This window comes from Colletes latitarsis, chromosome 1, assembly GCF_051014445.1.
Source record: "Colletes latitarsis isolate SP2378_abdomen chromosome 1, iyColLati1, whole genome shotgun sequence".
NCBI lineage: Eukaryota > Metazoa > Arthropoda > Insecta > Hymenoptera > Colletidae > Colletes > Colletes latitarsis.
This window is the reverse complement of record NC_135134.1, coordinates 39,258,636-39,277,499: the sequence shown is the minus strand read 5'-3', so window position 1 is coordinate 39,277,499 and position 18,864 is coordinate 39,258,636. Positions and strand designations below refer to the sequence as shown.

The following is an 18,864-nucleotide window of genomic DNA, read 5'->3' as shown; positions in this document are numbered from 1 at the left end:
GTTTTGTATCAAATTATTTATCTATTTATCCTGCATATAATTTAACTGTTGCTCAGAGGACACCGGGTCCATTTGGACCCATGTACGCTTTCTAAAATTTTATAGAGACGGTGATTTTCTACTACTTTTTTTCTTGCCACAATTTTCTATATTCTTTAATAACTTGTATATAACTGTGCCAATTATTTCAAAAATTTTTATTATCGTTAAATTTTATTTTTTTTAAATCAAGGTTTCTGTTTGAAATCTATTTAATATTTCCTCCTCATTCCATTATCACTGAACGGTGCATAAGTGAATGATAAACAATGTTTGCTATCATTTCATCTTTGAAATACAATAGTGTTCCTCTGTTATTCAAAAAATACAATGGATATTATGATTTCTTTCCATCGATTCGTGCATGTTCATTTCGTAATTTAATTATATACACAACTACTGTTATCTGACAATGAGTATCACTCTAGATAAGTTCATGGTCATTTATTACGCTCGAAAATGTAAATAAATTCATTTTGTTAACAAGTACATTTATGCACTGTCATCGTTCTCGATCTACAGTAAAAATATTTCAACATCTACTATGAAATACTTCATTAATTATAATGTATATTATACAGTAGATACTTACGAAAATATTATTAACACTGTACGACTGCTCAGATTATATAAGTCAAGTTTGATTTAATTAATTTAATTTAATTTATTAATTGTTTCTTGCAAACATAAACTTCGCTAAAAGTGTTTGAACACATAAAAAGAATACGTCATATTTCTTCAAGAGTAAAGTTTCAAATAAATAAAAATACTTTACTATTTTATAATTTAGATATCGTTTTAATTAATTCTCGTCGCAGAATTTTTCCTGACGGAGTCTTGGGTATAGCTTCGATGAATTTAACGCCACCCCTCAACCACTTTTGCGGTGATAAATTTCCTATAAATTGTATATACAAATTTTAATTAATTTAGTAATTATTTACTTTAGGGGACCTCTACTCCGATTTTGATGATTTTGAAATATGTTACAGAAAATAAGATTCTGAACAACTTTTTCCCATAAAATTCCTTTCGTGCTACCACATTGAATTCTGCCTGTACGTACCTGTTCATAGCAACATGTACGTCAACATTCGTCCGCCACTTATCTGTTGTTTCTACATACAGGGTGGGGCAGTAACTATTAGCACCTCAGATATCTTCGAAACTATAAGTTTCACAGAAATATTTGCTAAAGTAAATTGCACAGTACGAAGGGCGCTATTGGGTAGCGATAATAGTTTTTTTGCAGGTGGAGGCACTTCGGACATTTGAAGGTTACATCCATTTTTTTAAATGGATCGGTATGTTTTTGCTTCCGTATCACGATAGAGGATCTTAAAACGAGTTCAACGACCTATTACACAAGGTCATTGAAGGTCATAGAATTTGTACCGTCACAAATTTTATCCGTATCACGTTAGTCTTCACCAAGAATTGCATGGGAACGACTTCATGAATCGCGTTGAGTTTTGTCGATGAGCTATACGTCAGATTTAAAACAATGAGCTTTTTTTTAATACCGTCTTATTTACTGATGAAGCAACATTCACAAATCACGGGAATGTTAATTTGCATAACATGCATTTATGGGCAGCGGAAAATCCACATTGGCTGCGACAGGTTGAACATCAAAAACAATGGTCTGTAAATGTATGGTGCAGTATCATAGATGATAAAATTATTGGACCTTATTTTATCAATGGAAATTTGAATGGCAACGTCTATGCTAATTTTATTAAGGATACATTGGGTCTTTTGTTAGAAGAGTTATCTTTATTTACACGACAAACCATGTGGTATCAACATGATGGATGCCCAGCACATTATTCATCGATTGCGCGAAGGGAACTCGATGAAAAATTTCGAAATCGTTGGATTGGACGCGACGGTCCAATATCGTGGCCAGCTCGTTCACCAGACATAACACCTTTAGATTTCTTTCTGTGGGGAACACTGAAAGAGAAAGTGTACAAAGAAGTACCAACTACATCTCACGATATGCAACAGCGAATTATTGCAGCCTGTGCATCAATAAGTTCTGACGCTGTAAGACTTGCAAGTCAATCAATCGTAAAAAGAATCCAACGGTGCATTGACAGTGATGGTCATCATTTCGAACACCTACTATAAACATGTTTCATTTACTACCAAAATCGTAAGTATTATCGCCTTTCTCTACTTTCTATGACTTTCAATGACCTTGTGTAATAGGTCGTTGAACTCGTTTTAAGATCCTCTATCGTGATACGGAAGCAAAAACATACCGATCTATTTAAAAAACTGGATGTGACCTTCAAATGTCCGAAGTACCTCCACCTGCAAAAAAACTATTATCGCCACCCAATAGCGCCCTTCGTACTGTGCAATTTACTTTAGCAAATATTTCTGTGAAACTTATAGTTTCGAAGATATCTGAGGTGCTAATAGTTACTGCCCCACCCTGTATAAACATCATCGTAACGGTGAACGACCAATATTATGTAACGGGTGAACCTAAAACAGATTGAATTCTACAATTCTTCCACGAGAAGAAGGCACAACATGTTTACATCCCCACTCCTGTTGCAGTCCGCTGACTCACAGGTATTGGTCGAAAACGGTGACGAAGATCGGTGACAGCCAATCAGCGGACTACAGCAAGAGTGGGGATGTAAACACGCTTTGCCTTCTTCTCGTGGAAGGACGATAGCTTTGCATATGCATTCATTCAATGATTTTGAACTTCGGTTTACGTGGCAGGCCACCTAATGGCGTCCTGAATATTAAATCTACCTTAACCCTAACCCAATCCATCGGTTCGTGGTTGACCACGCACATTGATATTTAAAATTGAATTTTAAATCGAATTTTGATTTTAACATCACACATATATCATCCACTAAGGATAGGTTAGGTCTGGGTTAGGTTGTGGTGGTCAGTCATGCAATCACAATTCGAAACCATTGAAATCGGTTAAGTTCAATGTTTAGGTACATACGGTATATTATATTGGTCACCGGTCGCTACCGATGTTTATAGAAACAACAGATAAGTGGCACCCCAACGTTGACGGACACGTTGTTACGGACACGTACGTATAGGCAAAATTCAATGTAGTAGTAGCACAGAAGAAATTTTATGAATATCTCAGAAACTAAGGCCGTCCGGTGGTTGTATGTATAGGGAAAAGTTGTTCAAAATCTTATTTTCTATGACATTTCAAAATCATCAAAATAGGAGTGGAGGTCCCCTAAAGTAAATAATTACCATTAATTTCCCCAAAGTATACATTATTTATAGCATATATGTAATGTAGTTCATAAAATAATATGTTAATATTTACTGATTTTAAAGTAGTGTCACAAAATTTACATATTCTATACTCCTGATTTTCAAATAAAATTTTTTTCTGAATAGGAAAATTAATTTCAAGCTACTATCTGGAGTCTTTTAACGACTAGAAGGAGAAGTTTTGTATAATATAAACAAGTATTTAATCTCGTGATATCTGTTTATCAGATACTTAATCGGAGATGCACACTGTATTGTATAAATGGGTGCTTTGTTTACATTCTGCATTTATCAATGTTGATAAACAAAGCTGGGGTACTTGGTAGATTAAGTATTTAAATTTTGTGACAATCTTTAAGAATCATCAAATCAGATTTTTAAAAAATTATATTAACAAAGACCTAGGTTCTTCATTTTCAGACGAAATAAAAAAATATCTTATTATATATTTCTTTAGGAAACGAAATAATCTAGATCTTTGTTAACATAATTTTCTTTCAAAAAGATTTAAAAAAATCCTTTTCATTTCTTCGAGAAAGGAAAAATCTAAATTTTTGTTAATGTAATTCTTTTTCAATTTCAAGAAAGAAGTTAATTGAAAGATTTTTTATTTCTTCAAAACAAAGGAAACAAACTTACCATTCGTGAAATCTATGATTTCTTTGGCTGTCACGTTGGCACCAGGTTGTTTCACAACTAAAGCCATCGGTACTTCTCCGCTCATTTCATCAGGTTTACCCACAACTGCTGCATCTTTAACGCCTGGATGTGATTGTATTATGATCTCGATCTCTGACGGGGCTACTTGAAAGCCTTTATATTTAATAAGTTCCTTTAATCGCCCCGTAATGTACAATAATCCATCTTCTGTGAAATATCCAAGATCGCCAGTGTGCAGCCATTTTTCCTTGTCGATGGTTTCTGCGGTGACTTTAGGGTTTCTGAAGTATCCCAGCATTACTTGATCACCTTTTATGCAAACTTCTCCAACTGCATTGGCGCAAAGCACTTCATTATTATTTGGATTCACTACTTTGCAAAGCAATCCGGGAAACAATAATCCTAAATTTTCATCGTCGCGCGTTATATCGCCTAAGTGCGTAGTCACTGACAATTCTGTCATACCGTAACCATTTCGAATGTTCTTTACTTTTGTCCGTTTCCGTACCTCCTTTGCAACCTACAAAATACTTATTATTCAAAATCTAATTATTCCGTGATATTTTTTTCGTTCTCAAAGATTTTGATACGATAAGTAGAATTATATTCTATAAAATTTTTTGACAATTTACTGGCTTGCACATTCAGAAATTGTATTTTCTACAAATTATAATTTTTATTAAGCAAAATTTTCACTGTGATCGATCAAAGGGATACGTGTTCTTATTTGTTATCAAATCATTTTTCTAACAGCTGGAAATGAAAACTGAAACGAGCAATTATTTTGTTCGGGATTATAAATACGCGTTCTATAAAAATTTTTACGTTGAATTCGAGGTTTCAAATTGGCAATATTCGATTATTGTTTTTTCTTTGAAGTTTTTATTAAAATGGCCTCTTTATTTGTTCATTTTATTAGAACTTCGTGTAAAGCACGATTTGACACAGTGAAAGGTCATTTATTTTCTGTAGCATCAAGTAACAAATGTTCCATATTATTTATGTGTTTTGTTCTTCAAGGAAAAACTCTATTGCATTTTTTCATTGTAACAAAGAATGAAACAAAGTGGTTCTCCGAGTTATTTTTATACTTGTGACTTAATTGAAGATAACAACACGACATTAATAATTTCGAGTCTTCGTGCAACAGGTATTTATGCATTTTATAAAAGAATAGATTAAAATTATTAATCAGGGTTTCGAGGATATATTTACTGAATAAAAATTAATTTGACTGTGATTGATTAGCTGTGCAGGACAGAAGAAACAAATTGAAAAGAATTCATATTAGTAAATATTAACGGAAAACTTACGATTTTAGGAAATGGCGCTGCGCCACTCTGGAGGTATCTCACGCTGCTGAAGTCATAGTTTGGCACCGATGGATACTTCGCGAGAAGTACCAGAATTGGAGGTACCAATGGTACGAACGTGATTCTGTACTTTTCAATTGATTGCAGAAAAGTCTCCATTTTAAAAGAACGCATTACGTACGTAGTTCCACAGAAACCTATCGCAGAGAGTGTCATACCGAATGCATAGCCATGAAACATTGGCAGAAAGATTATTATTCGATCACCTCGTCGAATATCTAAATAGCTTGTACCGCTGAAATGAATAAATGAAATTTGTTACATTTCGTTGTAATGGAACTAACTAATCATTCTTTATTTAAGATGAAACATCAATCATAAGAACAATAATAATAGAAAAATATTATATGCAAACATCTTTTTTTTGTAAGCTCAGGAGTCTTGTTTACTAACAAAGTATTTTATTGAAATTTTACACACTTGTAGATCTAGTCGTTGTAGCATTATGGAGGCAGATATTCAAAAACTTTTGAAATATTAATAATTTAAATTTCAATATTTTGTAAAAATATAATTTTAATTTTTCGTCTATCAAGTAGGACTTTGACGTAATAATAACGTAAAGTCCTACCAGGTTGATCAGAGTTCGATTCTTGGTAATTACATTTTCTTTCTCCTTAATATAAATAAATTTAAATGGTAACAATAGTAAATTTAAATAGTTGAATTAACTTTTAAATAAACTATCTTTATTTATAATATAAGAAACAGAAAATAGAATCGTGTATAGAACTACTTCGAAAGCTAGAATATAGATTGTTTGGTACAAATTTACAACGTACGTATCTACATTCTTAACTGATTAATTATTAATTAACGTTTGTTTGTAAACCAATTAACAAATTTCGTCATTTATAAGTAATTTCACTTACCTCGAATTAATAATGTAAGTCACTAAATTTCGATGAGACAATGTAACACCTTTGGGAAAGCCAGTTGTTCCGCTGGAACCAAAAATTGCCGCCATTGCTTTGCTACTGTCGCCGACAGGCGTTGGTACATAATTATAAGGGTCTACAATATTCTTATGCGCCTCCAAAAGTTCTTTCAACGTTGGAACGTTTTTAGTCAAGGCATTATCTTCCACTTGTATTAATTTCATAGTCCAACTTAGAGTCGATGCAATTTTTGAGAGAAGCAACTCGGTTTTACGAGACACAAACATCAGTCGTGGTTGATTGATTTCCAACATGTGTCTAAACTCTCCTACGTTAAAAACATCCTACGTGTTAATAGCAATGCATAAATGAAATTGAAAGAATTAGCATTTTCCAACGGTCCCATATCAAAGGATTACATCACCAAAGCGAACGGTATTTTCATGAATTTTTTTATAGAAAATGTGTGCATTGAAACGTATATTTTTCTATTGAATTTTTGAAGCGTCAAACTTGATTGATAAATAAACATTAATTAAACCGTGTTTGCAAGTGTTGTGTATATTATCTTATACACATAATATAATTTTATTCAGCTCTTTTTCGTCGTACTTGATGTGTGAACAATTATTGAAAATTGATTATCGAGATTTTTCCTCACTTTCTGTGTATGCCGGATTCGCCGGAGCAAATACAGCTCCAACGTTAAATATTCCACACATTATGATCAAGAAATTTGGATGATTCTCGCTTGCAACGGAAATTCTGTCTTCATTGACGATTCCATAACTCTTTAAAGCACCAGCGAGTGCTATGCTTGCTTCAAGAATGTCTCTGCACGTGTAGCATTTACCAGTTTCAATATCAACCTAAAACATTCGTATTATATTGACACTGAACATTGGTATTATATCTGATACTTCATAACGTGTGAATTCTAGTTTGATTGTATTATTATTTTAAAAAATGAACATGAAGAAGAGGTATTGATTTTTTGTCAATAATAATGTCTGTTAAAAAGTATGCATGACATATTTCAAAAAGACTATGCAAAATTTAAAATGAATATTCATAGTAAAATATTACCCAATAATATGTTATTTATTGAATAACTATTAAAATCATTTCTTAAATACTTATTAACACATTGGCTACCAAATCGATTTCGTACAATTTTTTTTAGAATTTTCATAATTTATATGATTTACTTAATCCTTTCATATAGAATTATTTGAATGGACATTTAGAGGCAACATTCTACTTTTTATTTAATTTTCTAGTTACTTTTCTATGTACTGTTCAATTTATAAAAACAATAGTAAATAATATAATTATTTTAAAAGAAATTATTTGCTATCTATACGAATCAAATTGTAAATCGAATTTATATTTCATTACACACCATTTTTGAAAATTTTGTTACTTACATGAAACTGAATAAAAACAATTTTAAACTTACCTGCAGAATGTGATCGAGATTGGCGCGAAAACTATCGAGTATAAATTGCTGCACTGAAATATTTGGTATCTTTGCTCCTGGCGGACTGTGAATTATATTATTCACTACCTGCATTATTGTTCAAGTTTAGAACTGTTTACCTAGAAAGAACAAGAGAAATTAAAAAAAGCAATTGCTGAGTCGTAACAAGAAATTATTCAAAGCTTGTAAGCAATTTAAAAACTAAGACTTTTCAATTAATTCACTCAAAAATGTTAATAATTTATTGTTTATTCGAATGTTCCATAATTCTGTAAGTGGAAAATAATTCTAACCATGACAATAAACGGGTAAAAAATCTACTGAACTTATATTTTTAGCCAACAGTGTATGTTATGCAAAATTTTCTGTAACATGTATTTTACAAAAATTTTTAACGAATACAATCTGTATTTTACGTCATAATATTCGGTACGAGAAACGAAGCTTGATGACGATATCGTATAATTACATTACCAGTCATAATTCTATATACACGATTTATTTCTCGTCTGTTGAATGTATTAATATTTCTTTGCAACGTATACGTCGCTGTATTTCTCGTCGAAGTCTTATCGGAAATCCTTCAAATATTCCTACAGGATAGGGAGACGGTGAAACGAAGTAGGAATCCATTCTTGAACGTCGGAGTGTTGAGAAATCGCTGTTCAGGTTCTGTCTTGACGTAGATGTGAGATTGGATTGGAGATTTGTGCAGGATGTATAGGATACGCATACCACAAATGTTGTGGTAAGGTCAGCGTATAAATTGTTTAACCGTGAACTGTACATTACCACATTCAAAGGACAAATTCAGTAGGCTGGTACAAAATATAGAGGCAGATTTTTTTTTTTTATAATTCTTGACTTTTAACAGTGGACAAAAATTGCCTTTTATAATGGTATATAAGCAGTCACATTTTTTCAAATTTTTCAAATTTTTTTAGGTGCCCAGAAGTCATTCAATTTTTATAATTTTGTTACTTTCTGAAATTTTAGAACCAATCGAAATATTAAACATGAAATATTTTATTAAGAACTGTTTCTTCGTTTCGAAACCAAACATCAGTTTTTAGAGAAACAGTTCCCAATATTCCTGTGTTGCTATGTTTCTCACTTCTACGCCTGGCTGTTTGTCTTACCTAGAACTTTCAATCTTGTTCGTATTTTATACGGGTACACGAGTAGATGGAAATATATGTGAAAAATTACAATGCACGTATTCATTGATTTAAGTGTAAATAACATTTTATGTAAAATTTATTATTGTTTTTTTTTTATTTAAAATGAGAAGAAAAGTAACTAGAAGCTGTTTTTTGTAGTTTGAGTAATTTCTACAAATTGCGATTTATTCGTCGATTTTTTGACCTGTGTGGACAACCTTCATAACAAAAACTAAAGCAATTAAAATAAACACGAGACAAATGCAAAATAAAATATGGGGAGTAATTGATATTCCGTTCAAATAAACTGAATGGCTTTATTGTTCTTAATACATCTTGAATAAATTGTTTGTATATCCTGAGTTATCATGACAGTTGTTTGAAAGTCTTGAGTGGGCTCTAGAGCACTTTTTGAGTCTCAAAATATAGCAAATTGTTTGTACATTGAATTGTCAATAAAGCTTTTTTATCAGTTTATAGTTTATAGAGATCTTTTTCTTTTTATATTTGACAGTTGTTTGAAAGTCTTGGGTAACCTCTAGAGCACTTCTTGAGTCTCAGAATATAGAAAATTGGTTGTATTGTCAATACATTCTAGAGCTTTTTTATCAGTTTAGAGTTTACATAATTCTTTTTTCTTTTTATATTTGACAGTTCTTCTTGCCTCTTTCGTGGAATTTTTAATGTTCGATTGGTTGTATTGGGCGTCTATAATCGACAAATACTTGTGTATGGCATATCGAGTTGATCGCTAATCGGGGCAACGTTGCAGCTAGCAATGTCTCGAATGTTCTCGCGCAGTAACAGTGACCAGTGGAAGAGGCGGGAATGCGTTCTCGGAAATCACTGAACTGCCTGGCTGGGAGCCGGTGTTCGGGGTTAGTTCCAACGTAGATGCGGTGCTAGGAGTACATGGGCCAAGGTATGAGGGCGCGTGCCACTCTGATTGTAGCAGCTATACAGGGACACATGAGCCACATACCGACGATTCTTGGTTTCCTGTGGCGTGCTTAGACACTCTGAGAATACTTATAAGTTGCTCGAGCGTAACGCTCCCGCTGAAGGTAACAATGACACAGTTTTAAAAAGTGTTCGAGTTTAATCTTGAACCTGGATTACTACGGAATTTAATCCCCAATTTAAAATAATAAGAAAGTTGGAAGTAAAAAGTTTAGAAGGAAGAAAAATTTGCGAACACTGAATCGAAAGTAAAATTTGATAAACTATGTCCTACAAGCACATTTTACGTTAAGTTGCTCTTCATGTTGTTTCTAATTTTATTTTAATGTGAACAAATATTTAATTTTTTATACACTTAATCGGGGATTTTTATGAAACTGAAATATGTCGTAAGCCATGTAGAATTATGATTTGTAAATCATCTGTTAATTACGAAATACATGTGAAGGTAGGTCAGACTTTAAATTTAGCGATTCAAATAAATTTTTTAAAAATGATTTGAAAGTATATGATATATTTCGTAAGTCACCAATCATAGTTTGACAACTGACAAATTCAATAGGTTGGAAAACAATATAAATAAAGAATTATCCATACAAAGATAATGATTGAAAGTTTCATTTTTCTTGTCTATGTGTTTGATATTAAATATTACTGTCCTATTCATTTTTTTGTTTTTAACACTTGTTATGATAAATATAGACAATTGCTTTACAATATTAACATTAGCCTTTAAATATATATCAGAAAAATTTCTCTACGTGAAGTAGTGCAGATTTCTTTATTCGTTGGAGTTCAATTCGTAACTATTTGACATAATATTTTTAGAACCTACAACTAAAATCCTAACTTTGACGTACTTCCATGATGAAGGGCACGTTCTAAAAATAAAATATATTTTTCGCATAGAGATGCTCGCAAAAAGAAAAATGGCGTTTCGTGCATTAGAGGATAAAAATTCAATTTTACTTTCAAAAATTCATTTCGAGATCTTTGTTCGGTAGCAGATTTTTAAAATTCCACTTATGCATCAAAGAGCACTTTTTCAGCGCGTTAACGCAAGTTTGAACGTTGGAAAGGATTCTATGCAAGTACATCTAGTCATGCTCCTACATAAATTCGTTTGAATCGACTTTCGAGCTTTTTATTTACTAATGCATATGGTTTAGATGTATCAATTTCTAAATACTAGTATAATTTGTTAAATTACACATTTAAAATAACACATTTTGTTACGTAATAGTTAATATTATCTCATGCATTAATAAATAAAGATGATATTATATAGAGTTTTTGTTTATTCTCTTTAAAACGGCTGTCACTACACCAGCATTAATTCATCCATTTCAAAGTGATATGGATTAGGTAGTATACATAGATTAGGCGCTACCCTTCATTTTTCAGAATATTTTTAGTTGTTGCACGATTGGAACGCTAGATGGAGTTACTATAACTGTATGGCGTAGCACGCAGAATCATACTGCCATTGATCGCATAATAGAACGGCGCGAATCTTCTATAACATTTAACCTAGACCCAATTAATAAATTAATTGTTTACAGTACGCATTCTGTACGTCCACTTTTGCTTCAATTTATCTTTATGTATGATGCAAACAGTTCTTGATAATTATTAATAATTGTATGGTGAACATTTAAATGCTTTGCTATGTTTTTTGTTTTCTGAGTTACATTTACAATTACTCCAATATATCGGTACGAAATTTAACGCAGACGGCTGTAAATTCATCTTGTTTTGCCGAGATAGAGATTTGCCAATTCCCATGAATAGTGATCGATCTCGAAAATCTGGATTGAATACGTAATTCTGAACAATCTCGAGTCGAATGCTGATTAGATCCACACGCAATAACACGAGCTACTTGCATCTGTTGCTATCAATTTACAATATTCGTGTCGATATCGTTGTTCTAATTCTCTCCAATAAACTTTCGAATCCATTACTACTTCTCGTCACTCAAATCACTACGCTTATCGAACTCTTGTGTTATTACATTTTCTTCTAATTCAATGGAAAAATGTAAATACATTTTGTACGTGTATGATAGCATTTTACATTTCAAAAACAACAATATAATGATAATTCTTAAAATGAACCACTGCCATGATTCGTAAGTTGAACATTTTCATTTCTATTTTCAACTGAGGGAACTACTGTACTATAATCTATTACAATACAGTAATGATTCTTAAAATGAACTAAATACGTGATTCGTAAGTTGAACATTTCTATTTCTATTTTCAACTGAGGTAACTACTGTACTGTACTCTATTACAATACACTAATGATTCTTAAAATGAATCAAATACGTGATTCGTAAGTTGAACATTTCTGTCCCCTCCCAACTGTGCGATCACTTTTGAAGCTAGTGAACTATGGAAGACAACATTTAAGAAACGATACGAGCTGTTCATTTTAAGAATCATTACTGTAAAAGTATTAGACTCAGAAAAAAATTTTATTACGATAATATTAACTGACTATTCGACATTATTCACCCTCAATAATTTTTTCTGTACGTTAAGTGATCTAATTTTTCTCTGATAAAAAGTTCATCTTATGAATCATTACTGCATTTTGAAGTAATTTCTGTTCCATGTGGTTAATTAAAGATTAAATTCGTGTTGTGAAGGCTCAGGTATCAGATTTTCGCAGGTAACGCGTACGCGTAATGAAAAATGTCTTTGGAACGTTTCTCGGAATTGAGCGCGACTGTTCCGTCTTCTGGTTCGTATTAACGTAAGGCCGCGACTTAACGGAATTAACGAGACCGGGTTTCCCTCGCGAAGGGAGTCAGAACGCGGGACTGGCGCGATGCAAACGCAGCGGCCTGCTGAAGGGAGCCTCGGGATTTTGATAACATGTGACTTTATCTGGAATTCCGTAGCGCGCAGGTAGCCTGTTTACTTAAGATAATAGCAAAGCGGAGTGGCTGAGCGTTGAAGAGAGACTGGAGGGGGCGTGGGGGTGTAGAGGGGCAGAGGGTAAGGGATATTTTACCGAGCAACGTTGCGTCTCATCGCGAGAGGGAAGAGAAAGAGAAACGAGGAAAGAACGCAGGCGAGTCGAATGGCCCGGGAAGGGATAGGATCTCGGAAGTGGCGATAGAAGAGAAACCCGAACACCGAAGAAGAGAGTCCAGGAAGAGAAGAGGAACGCTCGGAGGTTTGCTTGGCCACAGCGCCGGAAGAGGCTAAGGGTAACAGCGGAAGAGTGAAATAGACGGGGTGAGATTCTCTCTCAGCCGGGCTACAAGAACTTCATTTTCCGAGCCATTACACCCCGTCCTACTGCGCTACCCGGGAAACCCCTTTACCCCCTTAAATTAATTTATATCGAAATTTTAAATGACATTCATCGAGCCGAACAATAAATAACGCTACCGGCTGGGGAAATGGCACCGCGTTAGTGACGCTGACCCAGCTTTTTCAACGAGGCTCCGTCATGCCTCGAATTCTCGTGTCTACGAAAATTCCTGTGAAAATTGCGCGAACGAGTTTGTTGGTGCCTGGCGGTCACAACATTACGTATTAACGTTCCTCGATTGCTTTACTGATAGTTACGTGTCAGTCTATTTACGAGCTAATATGTAACCAGTTAGCTGTTTTAGACTAATGTACTCATCGTGAGGCAACAATTTGTGTCATGACGAGTATACTCGTCACGAAAAAATAACAACATTTTGTGTTACGACGAATATACTCGTCGTGAAGAAATAGTCACAATTTGTGTTACGACGAGTATACTCGTCATGCGTAGAAAGTAGTTTGCTGTTTAAATTGCAATTTTATTGAAAACTAAATTATAATTCGTGAATTTGAAGACGCTTTGAATACTTGAAAATTAAGACGAAATAAAACGAACGAATCAAAAAATATAAATAATTATTATGAAAAAAGTCATTGCTTTATTTATGCAACACAATTTAGAGACTTTTCAAAGAGATCACAAAGGTTAACTAGTTAACATAATTTTTTTCTATTTTTACTCACTTTACTATTTGCTACAAACATATTGTGAATCATTTATCGTGTTGAATATTGATTCAGTAAAATATGTATTTATTCCCTAAGAGATACGTACAAGCGTGCACCATGTGATTTCTCATGGAAAAATATGAAACAAATGCAAAATAACTTTTTTTCGTTTTAGGACTTCGTTTTCGAGAATATCGAATTTGAAAGTCCACTTTGTACATACACTATTGCGCCCCAGAACTTTGTGTGCAACAACAAGGACAATTCCAATCGAATAATCAAATTCTATAATTGAAATAAAAAAATATTCTTGATGAAATATTTCTTTCCAAACTTGATTTTCTCGAAAACGAAGGTCCAAACGAAAAATGTTATTCTGCATTTTGTTCGTATTTTTTCACGAGAACATGGTGCACGTTTGTATGTATCTTTCAGAGACACCCTGTACAGAGGATGAACTTTGCACAGGGACACTACTATTTTTGAATAAACGAGACTTAATACTTTGCTTTTAGCATTAACAGTGTAGTGGAGAGATAATAAAAAATAATATCACGAACACAGAAGTATAATAAACGTATAAAGAAATAGAAAAATTCGTACAGGAACAGCTGACTAAAGTATTCTAAAAAATGTAAAAATTCTAATATAAGTAATAACAAAGGAATATATTAAAAATGACTAAATAATAAAACAAATTTATTTTTAATGAAATATTGTGGTTGAAAATATTTAATTTCGAATATATTTTTTATCGTAAAGAAAGTTCAAGATATTAAAAAGTATAATTAAATTTTTCACGACTATGAAAACATTATAATTCAATCATTTCCATTTTTTTGTTCCTCTTATATTTCTCTGCTTCCGTCGTTAGCCTAATTGGAACCGTTGAACCGAGTTTTATTCGGTTCGAGAAATTCCATTGAAATTTGATCAATTTCTTCGCGTGTCGCAGACTATTAACATTATTGGATATTTAACGATACAGCGGAGTAAAATAATGTATGAAAATCTCTGTCTGTCTAACTCGGAAAATCAGTAACACAAGCGTATTGTAGACGCTGACATAGTTTAGCAGAATTTTAACAACCGAGTACCGTAATGGTTTCTTTCATGATAATCGTCCCGTCATTTCGCAGAATTGGTCTTCTCCACCATTGATGTCAGTTTCCACTTTTAGGTTGAATGAACTTCAACCGTTTCTCTGCCGGGCTTGTGTATTTCTATCAAACAAATTTGCAGGATTTGCTATTTCAGTGAACTCGAAACGCAGACCATTAAAGTTACGCAAGAGAGAAGTCTTCGATATTTCTTACCTGGACACTTCGAAGCTGTTGCTCGGTATCACGTTTCTCTTAAAAATATAATTTATACGATAACATTGATAATATTGATATATGTTTCATAAACGCGTTACTTGTTTATTAGTTTCAATTCACGTGCTGACTATTTAGTTACTGAATTTCCAAATTAAAATTGAGCAGGTATTTATTATTGTGACTTTGTCTGAATTTTCTTGAATTTATATGTATGAATTTTTTTATTAATTGAACAATTGAGCAGATATTCAGAAGAAGGACATATGTGTTAAAATCCTGTTTCGAGATATTTAAATTTGAAAATTTTCTGTGTTTCTAAAATCAGAATATCAATAAAAATTTGTAACATTGCATATTACTGTCGATGTAAAGAAAAAATTTACTTCTGCATTTAGTTTACGTGCCAGCAAAGTTTAATTCATGGATAACGAATACAGATTTTAGATCGATTTGTAAACTAATTTCCATGTATGTTTCATTCATAAATTCTATTAACGAATTTTTTAAACCAATATTTACATTAGCAAAATCGTTGGTAAAAATTAGTTTACGATCGAAGCTAACATTTTTATTCGTTATTCTAGTTAATTTCAATCAATGTGTAATTACCGTAAATTCTTTTAGGTCCTTTTTGATCGCAGTTTTATACCTTTGTTATTTTCCCTTTGGTTTTTTCGTTTTCTTCGTTGTACCACCACTTTTCACTAATTTCACGACATACAATTGTTTGAATCTTTCCACAACGAGTTTACGACACAGATTGAAACGGTCGGTTGAAAATTAGGATGATAAATTCTTAAGCTCCTCTTTATCTTTTATATACATTCAATTATCTTTCATTGATAGGCACGTATAATTAAACATTTACTGTTTACTCGGCATAAATAAAACTAAAAATACATATAAATGAAAGTGTACCTATTTTATCAAAAATATATTAATCTGGACTTTCTCACTGCACCGATAACACAAATTTTGTTTTTGAAAACATCACTGTAACAGCGGTGTACATTTTACTTTTATTTAATTTCTTTATTTATTTCTGTTGAAATCTGAGAGTCTGTATGTATTTAATTTTCACGGTATTATATTCAATAAAAGCTTCGATTTTCTAAAAGGTATTTGTTAAGATTTTAGTACATGACAAAATAAATAAAATAAGGAAATAAAAATAAAAATCCTGGGTTTCGAGTTTCACGAATTTACTATTAACAAACAATCCAATTACAATACTGTAATTTTATATATTCTCATTTTAAATATGATTGTGTAAATGTAAAGTTGACTTTTTAAACACGTGGAATATCCTACCCAAATAATAATTTAAATTAATAATAATAAATAATTTGACAAAATTGTACGTATCCTATAATATCAGTTCATAAATATTAGATTTAATCAATGTTTCTAGGCATTCAATTTTAATTGTTTTATTTTGTGTTTTCATTTGACTCAATCTCAATTTCCAGTAAGACAACATATTGTCTGTCTGAAGATGTAATTTCTTTTTCACTGCTTATGAAATTTTCTAATCAACAACGACCTTTGTCGCTTTACGTAATTTTTAATATGATTTGTATTTATGGGCATGTCTTTATCGTTCTGATACTTAAAAATCACAGTAATTTATAGTTTGCGAATACCTCCAATATGTATTATAAAATATTTATATATAGTTTCACATTACTTTACACTACTAGGATGAAGTGCATTTTTAAAACGGTCAGAAACAAATAAAAACATCATTAGGTAACATGAAACGTTATTGAATGATGCATAATCCGGATACATAATAATTTTATGCATTAATGTATTTAAAAAATTGCACATCTTTTCTTAAACATTTCTTTCTATCAATATTCTATCAATATGATTTCGCTTTGTTAATGTTTGTTGATCGAAAATAAGGAGAAGTTCAATTTATTTTTCCTGTATTTACTACATATTAAATCCATTCAATATTCCCATTCAGTTTGTATTATATATGATGGCATTTTATGTTTCAAAAACTACAATACGGCAATGATTCTTAAAATGATCCTTAGACGTGATTCGTAAATTGAACTTTACTATGCTTCCCAACTTGGGGATCCACTGTACTGCAATACATTAATGATTCTTAACCTGAAACTCAGACGTGATTCGTAAATTGAACACAAGAGATAACCGATTTCATAAGCATATGAAATTTTATGTATAACTTCATAACTAAAACGTGAAAATGACATTTATCGAATATAAATTTGTATTCTAAAGCTAATTAAAAACAAAACGGTACTCGTTTCGTCAATCGTTTTATATTCTTCGACATTTTCAGTTGCGAAAATCCAGGGATACCAATCTTGTACGTAAATTATGTTTTTACAACTTCGTTTCAGGGATTGGAGCCATTACCTGTAGAGTACAGAAGCACTCTGCTGAATGAATGCGTAGAGATATTCGAGAGATTTCAAGAAAAACGCGGACTTGTTTAAAACAAAAAAACATTTATTTATAATTGGAATAGAAGAAAAATGAAATTTTCTGCACTAAATAATAGTATACCTTTCATCTTTTTACATAGTTCTAGTTTTTTAATGTTTACAAATTTGATACAATAAAAATGTATGAGATGCACAACAATAATAATTCTTAAAACTAATAAAATAATATTGATAACGGTTGCAACTATAATTTCAGATTTTAATTTTATTAGTTTATTTGGGATTCAAAAACAATTACGTTCAATTTGATTTTACTTTGAAAGATCCTATTTCATTGTTATGCAGACACGCGTCGTAATTTAATTGTTTCGTTATTGCATCCTGAAGATCTTATTGTGGGTGGACGATTAATGGCGACAGTCCTTTTTTCGAACGAATTTGTCGAGACAACGTTCCAATTTGCGATAGTAATCTAGACGCGACTACGAGCAGAATTTTAATAAACTGTTTCATTTTTATTATTAATTCCGTCCCATATTTTTCAAATTTTTCTTTATTATTCTACTTCTACCAACATTTATTTGTACCCTGGGATTCCTTTCAGACTCGTATTAATAATTTTACCGTGTTTTAAAAGAAAGAATCCCATGAGCTGACGCGTATTAATGTCTGTAAAAAAAAATATTGACAGCGAAAGAAGAGACAGTATTTATCTAGATCTAAAATTAATGCTGTTTGTTATTGTTTCCTGTCTTATTCGTTAATAATTTTTCTACAACAATTTAAAAGTTTTTTTTTCGCTGAAAAATTTAGACACCTACCCCCTTTTCGATTTTTCTTAAAAATTCGTTCTGGATTTTTAGCAATTTTGTTTAACGATTACGGAAAAGTTGTCTAATACTTTTTTGTAGGTAAAAAATTTCATTGAAATATATTCACTATTGTAGGAGTTATGATTGTTTGAAAATTCGAACATGTTTATGGGGGTTTTCTCACTTTACGGGGTTAAGGAACAACTTTTTGAATATTTTTGGAATTTCTACATATTCTGTACAAAAATATGCGTTGTTTGCCGTTTGAAACATTAAAATCGTCCAATCCGTTCAGAAGTTATGACGTTTTAAAGATGCGCATGAAATTTTGGAGTGACATTTCAGGCCTGAAATTATATTTTCGGTATGGAATTTTTTTCTCGAAAATGGTTAGAATTTCGAGGGTATGTGTAATGACCAAAAATGATTGTAATTGACCCCTGCAATCGAAAATAATTTTCCCGTGAATGATTTGAAATTTTTTAATTT

General features: G+C 32.0%; 1 protein-coding gene across 1 annotated transcript; it reads right to left on the bottom strand.

Moving 5' to 3' along the window:
• Positions 1-664: 664 nt before the first annotated feature.
• LOC143351622 (luciferin 4-monooxygenase-like) lies at positions 665-15,884 on the bottom strand. Its single transcript, XM_076783391.1, has 7 exons — positions 15,750-15,884; positions 7,683-7,822; positions 6,885-7,092; positions 6,218-6,551; positions 5,286-5,580; positions 3,952-4,492; positions 665-937 (listed from the first exon to the last, which is right to left on the bottom strand). Exons 2-7 carry the CDS (start codon positions 7,794-7,796, stop codon positions 819-821), a joined length of 1,611 nt encoding a protein of 536 aa, XP_076639506.1. The 5' UTR covers positions 7,797-7,822; positions 15,750-15,884; the 3' UTR covers positions 665-818.
• Positions 15,885-18,864: the final 2,980 nt, after the last annotated feature.